At 41.8% G+C, this 17222-nt stretch overlaps 1 protein-coding gene across 2 annotated transcripts in view; it reads right to left on the bottom strand.

Moving 5' to 3' along the window:
* The window catches only part of LOC115055224 (Kv channel-interacting protein 2), a 70093-nt gene that overhangs the window by 33736 nt on the left and 19135 nt on the right, over nt 1–17222 (bottom strand). Inside the window, exon 2 of one of the 2 annotated variants that reach the window (XM_029520850.1) lies at nt 8744–8752. The exons of the other annotated variant lie outside the window; for it this stretch is intronic. Coding sequence (XP_029376710.1) covers nt 8744–8752 — 9 coding nt within the window. The remainder of the gene's footprint in view (nt 1–8743; nt 8753–17222) is intronic. 2 annotated transcript variants of the gene reach the window in all.

Genomic DNA, 17222 nt, shown 5'->3' with positions numbered 1-17222 from the left:
TCAACTACGGGACGAAGCGAAATGTGAACAGCATGGAGCAGATTAGGGCTGAAACCACTGGATAAACGCCAGAGAAAACAAAGGATAAGAAAGCAAGCTACAGATACACAGACAGATTAATCACCATACACTGAATGCACAAATAACTGCAAACCAACTGTCGGTCTTTCTTTAAATAACTTGATCTAAGATGCCACGGCGTGTGCATAAAATGGTGGCCCAACACAAGAATGTCATTTAAAAAAAAATATATAGCTCCTGAAAGTGATTATTTTTCTGAACGGGCTTTGACCCTGAACATCTACAAGGAGTTTATTTTTGGCCCATCTTGTCATCTTAACTGAGAACGTGCAAGTCAGAACGCGTCAACAATATGGAGAAACAGAAGCAAGTAATCAGCAAAAGCGAGAAAACTTAAGTGAGAATCTTCACATATCTGGTGACAAAATGAAAGCGTTCTTAAAATGGATTTGCGTGTGCAGACATGGTTGGATGCACCATTTTCTGTGGCTTTCTCTCATTTCTTTCCTTCACTTTGAGATCATTTTTAATCACGACACATGACACATTATCGAATGACAAAACAGATCCCACAACTTGGCACAGCAGCAAGTAAAACAATAATCTTAAATGAAGTGTAACAAATTCTTGTAAATGAATCCAAATATATCTGCCCTTCAAGTTACATCTAGACAAACCGGTGGCTTCTGCGCTGCTTCCTGCTGAGTTTTCATATTGCCTATTAGACACTGATGAGACAACATCCAGCTCAGTCTTCACCCCATGGTAAAGCACACAAGCAGGGGACTTAAGCTTGGAGTAAGTTATCCTTATGCTAATGAACTATTCCCACCCCACTGCGGCAGCCATTACCACACACTGAGATAAAACTTGGTGCTCCCCTCGTATGCAAATATAGCAACACATGCAGACACACACACACACACTGACACCCATAAGCAAAATTTTACATCATAGGAAGCCAATGTTTTATTCATTGTGACTTTAATTGACATTTAATGTCATTTTTTGTCAAAAAGCAAAATTGACGGACGGGTGTGTAATGACATTTGTCAAGGACGAGAGGGAGGGCACAGAGGCAAGACTGTGGAACTTTATAAATTCTACAGTTGCTCAAAGGAGATTAGCTCAGAGGGTGTAGACATATTTCTCAACTCATTAAAATCATTTTATCCACGCTAAATGAGAAGGAGACCAACGGTGTATGTATCAGGTTTGACCAGCAATTACAGACATTTAATACGTACCAGTTTCAGATTGTTTTGATGGTGAAGAACAAAAAGTAACAGCAGCAACACCCCACACACACACAAACGCGTGCAAAGCTCAACATCCCTGAACTGGGGCCAAGGGTAAGACAGATCATTTTTTATTCATAAATGATAGGCTGATAAAAAAATCTCTTTGGTCATAGCCACAAGCGAGCTGCATGGGCCTCAAGGCTGTAAAAACAATGTGTGTATTTCTTTCAGTCCGAGCCATGTGTATTGAATATGAATATACCTCACTGGTGTGGAAGAATACGTGCCCCAACCCAAAGGTGAAGCATCACATGAGGGATGTAATCAGAGCTTATTAATTAGAAAGGACAGCGTTCTAATGGTGTCTGGAGGAAGATTAACACCTACTTTCATTTAGAAAAATGTCAAAGTGCCTAACAAATGACTCCTGCTCTGGAGACGGAAATGAATGTGACTATTTCTTGGTGCTCATACTGTATGTGTACTGTGAAGTGCAGGTGAAAGCTTCCTGTAGTAAAATAGATTCCGACGGCGAGAGTGTGTGAATAAGTGACATTAGGCAAATCTCTGCAGGAGTAAACACATGATCTATGTCTCCTGATGGTAATTACTTTGCAGTAGGAACCAAAATGTGGTGGTGCTTATTACAGATTAATCTTCAGACATAAAATATGGATTTGAGGCTAATGATCACAAGCTAAAGTCATTTACAACAACGTGTTTGTGTAAAGGTGCTGTGGAGCAGTTGTTGGGCAACAACGTGTTGCTTAAGAATGACATGAAAAACATCAACTGCACTTTGTCACTGTGGAATTATTGTCAAACAGTCAATTGTTATTTAGCAAAGACACTTGTAAACATGCTCAAAATACAATAATACAATAAGGCCAACTGGGATGATTAATTAGTCATCTGAAGTGGAAAGGGATCACACACCTTACACTGTCAACTACTTGTCAGCTAAAATATAGTTCTGGGTGAATATTCTGTTTCTCCAGAAAGTAAATTATGATCTATGAGCATGTGACAACATATATAGGACAAAAAATTTAACCAACATAGTTCCACGCTTTGCATTTTCCTAAATAGAAATCATGACGCCAACCTCTTCATTTGTATATGCAACTATGGTTATTTCCTTACTCAATAACACACATTAGTCCTTTTTTTATGCAAAGAACATGCACATTCATGCACATTCAAAATTGTTTGGAAAACAATGCAGTCTCCTAACAGAACAGCACACAGCACAGGAATGTGGCTGAGGTGGGGACGGGGGGCATCAGAGGAACAACAGAAAGAAGAGGAGGACCTGTGCTTTCAGCTTCATGTTAGATAAGAGCACAGCTAGGGGAGGGATCAATAGGGCTCACAGAGCTTCTTCCAGCCAAAGCCACAACATCTACAGACCGAGATAATGTCATGACACAGGGTGAAGTGGGAAGGTAACAGTGTGTGTAAAGAAGATGTACATTAGCAGATATATTCAATGGATGTTCCAATGGGTGGGCAAATGTGTTGAACAGTATTTAATGCATCTTAATTGAGCTAAACAGAGCCTGTCCTACTATTAGGCAAACCAACACAAACAAAGCTCTGGGGCAGGGGGGGAGGAAAGGACACACACACACACACACACACACACAGACAGCAGCACGGTATTGTTTCCCCTACAGAGGCTCATGAAACAGACTAATTAGTGGGCAAAGTAGGGGCAAGAGGAAGGGTGACTACAAATGACTGTCATCAGTAATGCTCTCACACATACACACACACATAAACATCAACGAGCCACAACCAGATTGAATTAATCTCCTAACCACCATGTAGGTCCATGGTGGTGCAGATGTAATTGACAGAACTAATTATAGACAAAGGAACATATCCAGAAACACGCCGTGTCATATCACGGCTTGGTAAGGTCATAAAGTCAAGAGAGGTTTCCCTGATATAACCCAGTGATGTGAAATCAAAACACCAGTTTACCGGGAGCTTTACTGATGATGATGATTTCATTTTGCAAAGTTAAGTTAAATTGATGTAAAGAACAGAAAAAGTTCAATCACTCCCTTGGACACAGTTATGGTCAGTTACACAGTTAAATTCTCTCTGTTCATGCCTGACATGCATGACAAACCCCTTAGCACCTCGGCAAAGCGAAAAATGCCACAACATTCAAATACCAAACTGTGAATGGCCTTGATGAAATCCCTATGCAGCTCAGCCGTTATACAGTTCAGCCCTCACTGGTTCCCGTCGCACCGAAGCACACATTGCTCTCTTTCTCTTGATCTCCCATTGGAACAGACAAGCAGGAGCCAGTAGCCATGGTAACTCCATTCTGGGTAAACTTAAGAATGTGCACGTGTAGACACACAAACGCACACACTCACTGAGTCTTACTGCTACAGCAGTTAGCTATCTGAACAGTGAGTAGTCTGTTTATCAAGAATGATGTGAAAGTGTTTCTATTTCCTTTCCAGATTTTATAGGTATGTGTGTGTGTGTGTGTGTGTGTGTCTCCGTGAGCGCATACAGTATGTATGCAGCACCCAACAGATGTTAGGGAACATCAGTTCTATTGTGCATTTTCACAGTGAGTTCATGAACAAATATTTGTTAGACCTAATTTAAAATGAATTTCTATAATCTATATATAATTAAACAAGAGAGACCAAACTATGATTTATTAACTCTTTGATGATCTACTGAAGTTTTTGGATTAATTATTCAGTTGATGTTATTCAGAAACCTTCAAATCAGGGAAGGTCTCATCAGTCCATTCACAAATGAAAAATAAAAAGCAATCAATACCTGAAAATGGTTTCACATTATTAATCAAATTGTGAAACAGCAGTATTTTTCAGAAACAATTTACAATTTTGTGAAGCATTAAAAACAGCAAATCAATGCGTGGAGAAAAGCCTCCGATTATATTAGATTACATTGTTGGCATGACTTCTTCTGGGCTTTGTCAAATATTTTTTTTTATTTATTTTTTAAAGCCATTTTTTTTATTACTCAAGCCAAATAATCAACAATCTTTCCATTATATTTACAAACATACTCGTTTTCAGAGTATGTAGCCAATGTTAGTTGGATGAGTGGTGACGCTTCAGGCTGCGGCACCGCGGACTGTCTTTAAGGGTTACACTGAGCAGAAAGAAAGGGGGGGGGGGCTTCAGAAGGACGGCAGAGTGGCTGAGGTGATAGATAACCATGACTTTGACCGGAGTTCGGCTGAGTTATGTAGCAATTCGGCTAATGTCTGAATTTTGCATTAAATTTTTTGATGAGGTTTGATTGTTTTAACTTTTAAGGATATTTAGCTGTTTTTGAAGTGGTATTTGGAGGAAAATGTCAATAATTAAAAGCATCATTAACACCCCAAGAAAATCTGTGTTATCATCAACTTGGGTTATTACACTTTTGTAGGTGACAGAAATGGGTTTCACACCCAGTGTTACTGTGTTTGGATGTGTGCGTGCACCTCTCCACACATGTATCCACACCCAGCTCCTGCTTTCAGCACATGAACGCAAATATCTGCAGATGTCAAAGTCTGAAGAGATAACGGGGAGAAAAGAAGAGGTGGGGAAGAGGTGCATGGACGTTGAATTAGCATGCAGATGCTGTTTTATTGACAAGGTCATCTAAACACCACTTTATCTCCATCTTCTGGGATCAACTATGAGGATTCAACAGAACCACCCTACTTTGTTGGGACTTCCCTAAGGCAATGTGAGCCGCTACTCAATATCACTCAAGAGAAAAAAAAAAAAAAAGAAAGAAAAAAGGAAATGGGCTGTAAAGCTAAGCAGCAGGCTGTCAATAGGGTGTTTCTGGCAAAGGACTTTCTGGTGCAGCCAACACTTTGTCTGCTAGGACAAAGACTGTAAGGACATATAAGAAAAAAAAAAAAAGAGACCTAAGTATCAGAAAAAGACCCTGCTGAAGTTGATAGAACTTTATTCTAATCTCGGTGCACTGATTAGCATATAAAGTCTGTATCTGTTCAGAGAGCGATAGAGAGGGGAGATGTCATACTGAGAGGTGGCTGAAGGGCTGGATAAAAGTCTTTTTCCCCACTGAGAGTTTCTCAATGGAGGTGGAATGCCACAGGCGTCCAGAGGACAATCAGTTTGAGAGGACAGAGAAAGACAGACCTGTGAAGGGAGGAGGAAGGAGTCAAAGGGGAGATGGAAAGAGGGAAAGAATGAATTCAACCTCAGCCTCTCTGGTTCCCATTGTGAATACTGATCATTCATACTATTACTATGCAGAAAATGGAGCAAAGTGGGAATCACATGTGCATGCACAAGCACACGTGGATACATATATACTACACATCATTTATACAGAGAATAAGGGCTACAGTCCTAACGCTGTTTGATGCCTGAGCTTTGTAGTCTCTTTCTGGAGATTAAACACAGCACTCAAACCTACTGTGCACACACACACATACAAACCTTACATGTCCTCTCACACTCTTGGGATTAATATGCATGTTTTGGAGCTGAGAAGATGAGGCATCTACTCTGTCATTATCAAGGTAGAAGGCAAACTGAGCTACAGAGACAAGATGAAACTGAACTGATGGACCGAAAACAAAACCAGAACCAGAACCACAGCAAACTCCAGTTAAGACCATCTGTAGTTGGCTTGTGCACTCGTGAAAGACGTGGACCCACCAGGAAACCTCTGGGTGGGGAAGTGGAAGTTTTGGGTGCCTACCTTGGGTGAGCGTTCCCATGAGGAAGCGATAAAAATACCGAGCCACCTTGGTGAGCTGCCTCTTGCACCTTTTCCTGCACTGGCTCATCTTGGTGCAGCTGTGGTGGAGGTGGAGATGATGGCAGGGATGGTAGTGTTAGTCAGCTAGTCTGCCAGCGGAAGCAAGCTTTCAAGGTGGGAGGGGAGCAACAGAGCACTGTGAGTGTGAGTGTGTGTGTGTGTGTGTGTGTGTGTGTGTGTGTGTGTGTGTGTGTATGTATATGAATAGTCTGATTGCCGCTGCCTCTCTTCTCCTCCTCACTCACCCCCTTCTCTTCCCTCTCGGTGGTGTCCTCCCCCCTTTCCCTTTCTCTCTGTTCTTCTCTCCACCTGTAGGGCGCTGGCTGTCAATCAGCCAGCCGTGCTCTGTCTCCTCCTCCTCACGTTCTGAGAAACCCTGCTCTGGATTCTCATTGGCCGGGAGTGTGGCGGAAAATTATGGACCAGCACTCATGTGTGAGCGTGTGAGAGAGAGAGAGAGAGAGAGAGAGAGCTGTATACTACAAGGAGGCTGGCTTGAGTGGCAGGTGGTGGTTTTTCTCTAGCCGCGCACTCCACACATCTTATTGATGTTTGTTTTTTTTTTTTTTCCATCCACTCATGGCTCAAAAAGAAGACAGCCTCTCTGAGTGTATGTCTGTGTGTGTGTGTGTGTGTGTGTGTGTGTGTGTGTGTGTTTTAGCCAGCAGGAGGTTGAGTAAAGTGACAGAGGAAACACAGCAAACCTATTAATTAGCATCGCACACCGTCCTTCTCTGTCTGCGTCTCCTGCCTGCTCATTAAAAGGTATTCATAACATAGCAAAAGGAAGGTACACAAAGAGACAGAAAGGAGGTGGAGATGTGGCAAAAAGGGCGAATGCATAATTTATATATTTCCCTCCTTTCTCCAGTGTGAGGAAATTTGAAGAGAAAAAGCTTGACAGCAGAAACAGGTTGCTGGACAAATACCAGCCTTCGCTAAAAGTCGATGGATGGATTATTATCTGCCAGCAGGGAAGGAGGAGAAGAGAGAGGGAGCTTTTAAATCCTGTGGGATTGAGAAATAGGTATTTATGTAAAGCCTTTCTGCCTTCATCCTTCTCGTGCTGCTTCTAATCTCTGTCTCACTCAGTGTCAATACTTGCGGAGTCACTAAACAAGGAAACAGACACCTAATTTTCCCTGTAGACGGATTTTTTATTGTTTTTCCTTTCTCCAATTTCCACATTACCCTACTAAACTGCTGCCACTCCACCTTCATCCTCCCTCTTTCTCCCTGATGCTGAATTAAAAGTGATTACCGTTACCACAGCAACCTCCAGACTCCAAGGATTTTTCTGGCGGTCTAAGTGGCGGAAGCACACACACCCACAGTCACACATTTGCTCACACACACACACACACACACACACGTTTACATTCACATTCACACCTGTCTGTTCTTCGCATCAGAGAGGAAAAATAATAATAATTAAACATCAGGCAGAAGCTCTCTCTAAACACTCCAGCTCTCTTTCCACAGCCTCTGTGCTCTCCTTCTCATTTACGAGTCACACGGAGGACTTAAAGAACAGCTGTTCCGGACAGTGAAGAGGACCATGGCGTAACTATGAGGCACATAAGGATGTGTGAATCCCTCACTTCTGAGAAAAAGCACTAAGAACAAAGAAGAAGATGCGAAAGACCTTGAAGAGTACCAGTCAACTTTGACTTCTAAGTAACCGAATGCAGTCGGCAGCAATGTTTTACTCAACTTTGGAAAAATAAGCTTAAAATTTGATGTGACAGGTCCATGTCGTTATTTTTGTTTCTGCAGATTTGGATCACACGCACAGAATATTTTCTCTCAGTTATTTTTCTTTCTTCAGTAGACCAGCAGCAAACAGGCAGGACAAAGAAAACAATAAGACTGACAGTGGTCAAATCAACACACTGTGAGGATTAGCTGAAGTTCCAACAGATCCTATATACACAGAGGTTGTAAGAAGAACCAAAACAAGAGGTGTTGTAAATACATCCAGGATTTACACCAAGCCTCAGCTGAGAGTTCCCAGAGCATGCAAGCGTGTTTGGGCATATGGCCCCAAAACAAGAAGGCCATGTGTTTGATTCCCTGGCCTTTCTGTGTGGAGTTTGCATGTTCTCCCTGTTCCTTCGTGGGCTTCCTCCCACCGTCCAAAGACATGTTTGGGTTAATTGGTGACTCTGAATTGTCCGTAGGTCTGAGTTTGTCTGTCAGTCTGTCGGCTCTTTGACAGACTTGTGACCTGTCCAGGGTGTATCCCGCCCTCGCCCAGTGTTAGCTGGGATTGGCTCTAGCTTCCCCCGTGACCCGGAAATGGAATGAATAGCAGTAGAAGATGAATGAATGTTTCCATCTCGGACTCTGAGTCATTGCCACAAAGATGGCAACAGTGTGAACTGAGCAGGGCCAAATCCAGTCTGTAGTCCATTAGCAATTATTACCGACAAACCGACACAACAAAAAAAGAATACAGTGCTCATTTTGGCAGATGACAAACGCTTTTGTATTTAGCACGAGATGTTGATTTAAAGTATATATATTTTTAAAGAGCCCATCCCGGGCTGGAAGACGCTGCTGGCAGAGGAAGAGAGGTCATAACGACAAGCAGAATGATGAGTTCAGGAGCAGTTAGACATGTCAGAGAAGCTCTAGATCTGTAAGCTGTCTCGGCGATTGTATCCATCACTAGGATGGTGGCCTACCCTGGAGGCCTAAAACCTGACCTGACCATCAAAAGACTGGTCTCTGGCTTTTTAGGCAGGTCAGCAGGAGGATAAATCCAGCAGACTATTGATTGACCTCATCTGATTTCCTCCGTTTTTGCCTGCCTTTTTCCGACAGTTTCTAAACAGAATTCAAACTGCGATCAGCTTATCGTGGTCGCACTGAATAAAACAAACATGAACCATTTCTTATTGTGTGTCTCTGAGGGACAACATAATGATTTTGCAGAGAGTCGGGGTGCATCGGTCTATGTAGGCTGCCATATGAGCACAAAGGCACACAGGAATGTTAGAGGGCAGATGCGACACTGACACTCCACTCATGTATTTGGCAAAGACAGGCAGACATACACACACTTTCACACATTTGTTTTTAGCAGTATTTATGTGACGGGCAAAGACACCAGCTGGTGAAACCCACTCAACAGTATTCGCTGAGGCCATGTGACTATGGAGGGAAGAGAAGGAGGAGGCGAAAAGGGAGGAGAGAGGAGAGAGTTGAAAAAGAGACGGAGGAATGAGAAAGAGGCACAGGTGGAAACACTTCGTTGAGACGTAGTAAATCACAAGATCCATATACTATGCCTTTGGACTAAAATGTTTCCTTTGTCACTGAGAAGGAAGGTGATTAAAACATTCTGAATGCGTACCAAAATTTTATAGGTTTTTGCCTGGCCTGTGCCCCATCCATCCAGATATTCTTTTCCAAATAGATTCAGCGCTCTTTGTGTAACTCTGCTGACTAACGTCCAATAAAAGGACCTGGGTAAAAAGCTCCACGGCTAATGAAGCTCAGTTTTTACAGAGCAAATACATTCTGGCTTCTGCACCTTTCTTTATCCTCTGCTGCTCTGTTTGAACATTCATATGTTCAAGGTTGAAACACTGGAGTGGAAATGCCAAGTGATCTACTTTTAATGCTTTGTCCATTATTATACAAGTGTGTTGCTACGCTCTAACACAGATAGTTACCTCATGAACTCAGTTGGTACTCTGAAGAAATCAGGAAACATTATAAAACTGTCAAGTATTTTCAATCTGCTATTTGCAAGGACATTAGCTGCTCGACTCATGCAAACAGCGCTTGAAGAGGTTGTCCTCTTACCCACAACTTTTCTTCTTTTCTGAGAAAAACACATTTTTAACAGCCATGACATCAATTGAGCGTGGCTCCTACTTTTCTTATAGCTGAGTATGCCATACTTAAGGTGCATCCCACACACTGCATTCGCAGCATTTCAAAAATTGTAATAAACATTGTCTCTTCCTCCCCTGCTAATGTCTCCTGTGGTGCACCACATGGCTGTATTTTAGGCCCAGTAATAGTCTCATTGTATACAACCCCACAACATTCCTACCCAATGTTAAAGTGACAAATAACCCCTATATTTCCCTTTGAAAATAAATAAAATGCATAATAAGATCTACAGAAATGTTCATATCATCCCCATTGGAGCCACTTTTAAATCCCACCTGACCACCATATAAACAATAACTTAATGATATAGGGTTCATATTGTCTGTCATGGTTATCAGCCTTGGCTTTTATCAGCCATTTCTAATTATTTTGTGTTTCATTTAAATTGTGATTTGTTTTCAAAAAAGATATGTTCTACAAATATATCACATTTGACGGAGCAGAGCTGCATGAATCTTTGTTGTGAAGCTTTTGAAAGGACACCTCAGATATGTTAGAACTCTTCCATCCCATGAGGGCACTTGTAATAGCCACCAATGTTAGAACACAATTTCTCTACCAAAAAAAAAGTTCAATTCTGTCCAACTCAGATTCTAGAGGAAAATATACGCATACAAATCCATGTCTGTGCTTTGCTGGTATTTAGTAGCAAAACTGTGGACACCATTGTATTTTAAATGAGATGGACTGTGTTCTTTATCAAATATAGTTCAGCCACTGGCTGTGTTATGGCACAGATAAGAGAAGTTCTGTGATACTGCTGCCATCTGCAGGGGAAAATCTGCACAGCTTTTCACCTGCTCCATGAACAGTTGCCTGTCCTGGGGGCAAACAGATGGAAGGAAAACAAGCTCTTAAACTTAACAAGCACTCACCGCGCACGCATGAGTGCGCACACACACGGATGTTAATGTGAATGGATCTTTGTAAGCATCTAAGGGCGGGCTTCACAGGCCTTTTGGTTCTATCACCAAGTTTTTAGGCATTTGGGACCTGCAGAGGTAGAATAGATGACTTCACGAGAGGCGCTGCATTATTTTTACTGCTCGTGTGTCTGTAAAAGTCACTCGGTTTGGTCTTTCCAGAACTACCACAGGACAGAGCTGGAAGAAGTTTCTCATCTCTGTCTCTCTCTGTTTTTCATCGTCAATATTTATGCAGAGTCTTTGAATGATCGAGACAAAGAAAAAACTCATGGACTGCACATTAAAACACAATGGGTGCTATTCACAGCTTTGTCCAGTGGCTTTAATTCAGTCGGCTGTACCAAATGATTTAAACCGGTAGAGGGCAGATGCAGACAAGTCAAACCACAGCTGACGCAAACCTAAAATAAATGTTGCATACGTTCTCTCTTTTTTATCCCTAAAAGAAAGAAATAATCAGAAGTACATCTGCTCTACATTTAATTTTTGCAGGCAAATTAGATTCTTCAAAATAAGCAGCAAAGTGGACACAAAATTGAGTATTACAATGTACTTCACTAACGCATAACCTCACTTTTGGTTGGCTTACATTGTAAATAAGTTGGTAGATCCCCCAAATGCATCTCTAAGTATACAGGTAAAGCCATTTCAAGTCTTTGAAATTACTTCAAGCTAATCTTGGCAAAGCTTTTCTTTGTGCCAACTCTTCTTGGATTAATGTCTCACACCAGTTTACAGTTGTTTGGTTTTACACAGTTAATTATCCCTCCTGTAGGGTTAGGGTTAGGGTTAGTACAATTGCACAAGCAGAAGACAGTTGGAGGATGACTGCAGCCAAGATATTTACAGGACTTTATCAGTTCACCGTCAAGTCAGATTTAAGGATCCAACTGCTGCTTTATTAATTGCTCTGGATGTCAGAGTGATGGTAAGAATAAGCTGAAAGGTCATGAGAGAACGTGGAGTGGTGAAGTATTTGTTCAAAGAAGGGAGAAAATGAATTAGTAAGAATAAATGCTTCATCCTTAGTGACAGTGAACAGGCAGAAACAAAACAATAAATATTGAATTTATGTGATGACATTTTTCCACTATAGATTAAAATCAGGCAAACACAGACTCTCTTCGACCATTCTTAGCTTTTATTCTCCGGGGAGAATAAAAGGGAGGGAAGGCTGACAAGTAAACAAAAAGAGACGAGGAGAGGAATGGACCACTATGTCATGAGGTCCACACATAACTCATAGGGGATAATCCGCAGCTTTCACATTGTTTTTATAGCTAGGCACCAACTAGTCACAAAGTCAGCAGAGCCGACAGGCACCAAATCACATGATGCTACCTGCATTTCCTGGAATCCATCAAACATGCTGAGTGACGATCAGTCTCTGATACTCCCCAAGCACCATTGTTGGTGCGAACTGTCATGACTTGTCTTTGCTACACCTTACGTTGCTGCTGTTTTACATGCCATCATCTAACCCAGGCACTCCAGATTTCCCTTGAAGCGTCCTCCTCTCACCAACACACCCAACCTCTTGGCTGCTTGACTGCTGCCCTCCACCCCCTCACCCCTCCCTCTCCATGCCTGTCTGAAGGCAGGCAGCAGGTGTTTTGTGACTTGAAGATCAGAGAGCCGTGCAAAGACGGAGCCCCTCTGAGCTCGGCTGCCTGTGTAGGAGGACAACAGAAAATCTACGCTTCCATTTTCAGAGTCTGCCGTCTCTCTGCAACGGAAGACAGCTCTTATACCACCCCCGGTCCACAGTCACACCGGTTCAGCAGCAGTGCGTGTACCTTACCAATGTTATATACTCATGTACAGTGCCAACAGGCCGAGTGAGGAAGGTTTTTATAGAGATGCATGTGAGCTACTTGTTGGTGAGTTGAGGTATCAGAACGGAAAAGGGCTGTGTGGGTGCACATACGCTTGGGCTAATATGGCTAATGAGGTGGAGAAGAAGAAGGGAGGGTTTGAATAAGTGACAGAAAAAGAAACTGCTTTCATCGAGTCCTTGCTCTGCACAAACCACGAAGATGTAACACTGAAATGCAGTTGGACTCATTAAATCGGACCTTTTTGAGGCAACCCAATTTCACTGCGCCTCACTCTCTAGCCTAAAACTAGTTTCCGTGATGCTGACTCAAATACGACATCAACACTCTCTAATTTAGTGAATTAGTGCAGCACTTGATAAGTTAATGTAGCTGTCATGATGATTTCTGAGTTCATGGGACAGCTTTTCGACCAGAATCACATCATGCATTGACCACTTCTCATTCAAAGCTCATCTTTGTCTCGTCTCTCTTGGGCGCAGCCTGCAAGAGTGCCTTAAATGACCAATTTAAAGAACATGCTCCATCTCACCTGCCTTATGTCGTCTGAATTTTAAACAGACACGAAAACAGCATGGCTTCCAAGTTGTGGGTGGATGACTGTGTGGAACATTTGTTTCTGTTTGACAAATTTGTCGTATCAGGAATTTATTTGACGGACAGCTCAGTGTCATTACATACCATGTCCAAAATACTGCATCCACAGAGAAACTTTTGAGGTCATTGTGATGTAAATATATCATCATAACACTTGCATGTGTTATGTTGTAATGTCTTTGGTTTACATTTTTTCAGTGAACTACCTTTGCCTACATATCCTCTCATCTACATTAGCTTATTCAAAATAACTTTTTAAAGTCTACTTGGTAACTTTCTGAGACTTTGTACATCAGCCCAAGCTTTGTGAAGCTAGGCAGACAGAGTTGCTAATTGGTCGAAATCCTACTAGATGTTTCAATCTGCAGTTTCTGCACATCCAAAAGTGCAATGTCTCTGCTTGAACCCTACAGATCAGTCAAACTGGGAACATGAATTGAAACGCAAAACTTTTTTCCCTTTGACAGCATCTTCAAAATTGCTGACAGGGAAAAGAAGAAGTGTAACTTTGTGCAATCCAACTATGAAGAGAAAATACGAAAAAAATATGGCGCAGCAGATGGCTGGAAGACGCTGAAGATCTAACAAGCCATATTGTCTACAGAGTTTGGTTCTAGCACAGCACAATCTGGAGTAGTTAAAACATATTGAATAGCTCCCCTATAATATTAAAATAAACTCATTGCAGGTTAATAATAATCTCTGACAATAATAATTTGATAAATAAAACAAAACTGTAAAACAGCTGACAGGCCAATATCAAACAATCACCTAATCATCATCAACTAAACATCAATTCATGTTTCATGTTTCAGGTCATGTTGTGACATTTGCTCCAAATTTAAAATATGAATCTGGTGGAAATCTGGCTTCTCTTCAAAATCAGCAGGAGGGGATTCTTTCATGTTCCCCAGTTGTTGCAATGCCCCCTGCTAAGGACAGATAACTTTGAGTTATTGATTGTGTGTGTGCGTGAATAGAAAATAATTTAAGACGGCATCTCACTTAACAGACCACACATCTGTGGTTTTTGGCAACTCGAGCCATTTTGGTAACAGGTTGACTATTCCACCCACTCTGCTGCCCCGGTGCCCATGTATTTCATTTGTGTGTTTCGTCTTCATTGCCAGCCTCTGCTCCCCTTATGACTTTGTGTAAGCCATTAACCGGGGAGCTCAGTCTGCTGTGTCTGATGAGGACAGCTGCCGGGTTAAACGACCCATCTGTATCCAAATGATACAATCAGTTCTAATAGAACAGGGACGGATCAGTCCCATAGCTGTCAACCATAAGAGGACAGGAGGTCACCTTCACCGTGATTTAGACAAAGTCTGCTTGATTGGGAATCCACAGAGAGCCCCGACTGAACCGATGCAGCTGTCCATATATGCATTTACAGTGTGTGTGGTTATCTCAACCAAGAACATCATCAAAAGTTCAAGAGTGTTTGTGTTTCAACAAGCTCACAGTAACTTTCTTTTCATACTCCACGGCAGCGTGCAGATATTTGGAGGCTGCCACTGACTCTGTGCAGAAAATGAAAGCGTTGATAGGAATTATTGATGGAAAGGTATTTGCACCTTGCAGCCTGTGGGGATAGTTCATTGAAAAAGTGCCAGCATGAGGGATACACGGACATGCGAGCATGGCGAAGCTGGGCCTAATCAGGGTATTTGAGTGGCTCCCCCAAGACAAACTAAGTCCACATTAATCTCCAGTGAACCATTTCCTTCTGCCAATGTCTCCTTGAACAAGACCTAAGCCCACATGTAACCACACTCAGAAAAAAACAACAACCACCAAACACCTAAAACAATTGAACAAAACATGTCAAATATATAATTTCCCTCAAGCTTCTTTTTCTCTTTAATTTGACAGCTCCTTCGTTTGTGCTCATCTTACATGTTTCATGAGCCCAATTTGATCCTCACTAAGAGCCTAATAGCAGCTTTGATTGTGGCAAGTGCAGCTGCACTTACACTAAACTAACGCAATCACTTAGTCTCCTAATGTAAACATCACTTCTCCTGAAATCATCTACAGCTTCCTCAAGCTGCTCCCTGCATCTGTCTATTCAGCAGAGCTGATCCTGAACTCTCCAGCTCACTCTCACTCTTTTCAGACCTCTTACTGGGGTCCTTAAGTGCCTACATGCTTGACTATACCTGCCGAGTGGGTGCAAGTGCGTGCACAGGAGACACTTCTGTCTAATAACAGTGGTATGATGGTGTTGGGGAGGGGCGGCAGCATTAATGATAGATCCTCCAGACTAAAGCAATGAAAAATTGTTTTTCTTTCTTTCTGTGCTTGTCTTTGTCTCATCATGTGGGCAGGAAGATAGATGTGAACCAGGGTGAACTCCATCCCACTATAACAACAAAATTATGAAATACTAGTAGACCTTCAGCAGGCGTTCTAGTATTTTCACAAAGTTTACCATGTAAACACAAATGCACATTAAACAAAAGGCAAAAAAAAAAAAAAAAAGTTTTTCACAACAAAAAAGGGTGGTGATTCCTAAAGGACATTGAAGTTTTTGCCTGCAACTTTTCTTCAGACATGCAGCTCATCTATCCTCCGTCATTGTAAACACTGTTATGTAAGAGACAGAGGACATTGAGTGCGTGCGTGCAGTGGGAGTGAATACTAATGTGAGCATTTGTGTTCAGCATGTACTCGCTCTAAAGTGTGTACTTGCTTGTGTGTTATCTCAACGAACGCTAAGTCTGAAGAAAGGAGCCCGATTTGGTTGAACTGACCAAAAGGCTCATGGGAAATCAGTAGGTGGACAAGTATGGATTGGTTAAAGGAGGAGGTGGGCAGGTAGGTTGGATTAGGTCTGCTCACTAACACTTTTGTTCACTCTCACTCTCCCTCCCGCCCCTCTTTGGGACTTTCTCTTCTTTCCTTCCAAATATCTGGACCTGTAGTGTAGTTAATGTTTCCTGAGGAGTTTCCAGTTTCATGTCTCTTGGAAGACCAGACCTGATTTTTGACTGTCCTTGCTTTCTATGAAAAACTGTTCTATTTCAGAATAAAAACACCACCAAGGTGATTACAAAGTCTTCACAGAAGGTCACCTCTGACTCTCAAAGGGCACATTAGTAAGACATTTTGGAAGTGAACCTGATGTTGTTTACTCCTCTTTTACAGTTAAATTACAGTACTAAATGCATGGAGCAGACTTTAAGAGCACCGAGGTGTCGCTTATAAGGATACCCTTGGCTGTTCAAGGTATGAGTGCAGTATAAATGAGCACTGGGTGTCTCATAGAAATACTTTACAATACACTTTATCATTGCACACTGGCCTGCTCAAAAACAGAGGCACATGTGTTGAATTTGTTTAATTTCTCACTCTTGGTATTATATAAATACCAAACTATAAAGACAGAAATAAAAATAAATTCATTGTTAGCTATGCCTCATTATTCTAAAAATAAAGATACCAGGGATTATTCTCTGACAAATATCAGGGACACAGAACAAGTCACGAAAGTCTCAGATGCTGCAAAATAATGTATACGCACACAAACACGGGCTAAAGAGAAATGTTTCAGAATTTTAAAAAAAATTACTGCCTTTGACAGTGTCAGCTAAATTCAGGCATTTAGAGTTTCGCACATTGACTGTATGGATTTAAATGATTGCCTCGTTTTTTCAGCGTTTTCTTCTTAGACAGCATCTCCATGCGACTCTCCTCGCCACTTGTATTTTTTGCCAAAGTGACAGCAGAAAGGAAACAGCATGAGGTAAAGCAAGGAGGCTAGTGAAGAAAAGTGAACTTGGGCTTTCACAACTTCCATTTATGTAAAATATAGTGCATTTAATATTAAAGACAGCAGTGTTGCCTCTCGATCCCAATTCAACAAGTCTCTTGACCTCACATCTGCAGAACCAGTG

Source organism: Echeneis naucrates, chromosome 15 (genome assembly GCF_900963305.1).
Source record: "Echeneis naucrates chromosome 15, fEcheNa1.1, whole genome shotgun sequence".
NCBI classification, from domain to species: domain Eukaryota; kingdom Metazoa; phylum Chordata; class Actinopteri; order Carangiformes; family Echeneidae; genus Echeneis; species Echeneis naucrates.
Note: the sequence above shows the minus strand (reverse complement) of the source record. Positions and strands in the feature narration are given on the sequence as shown.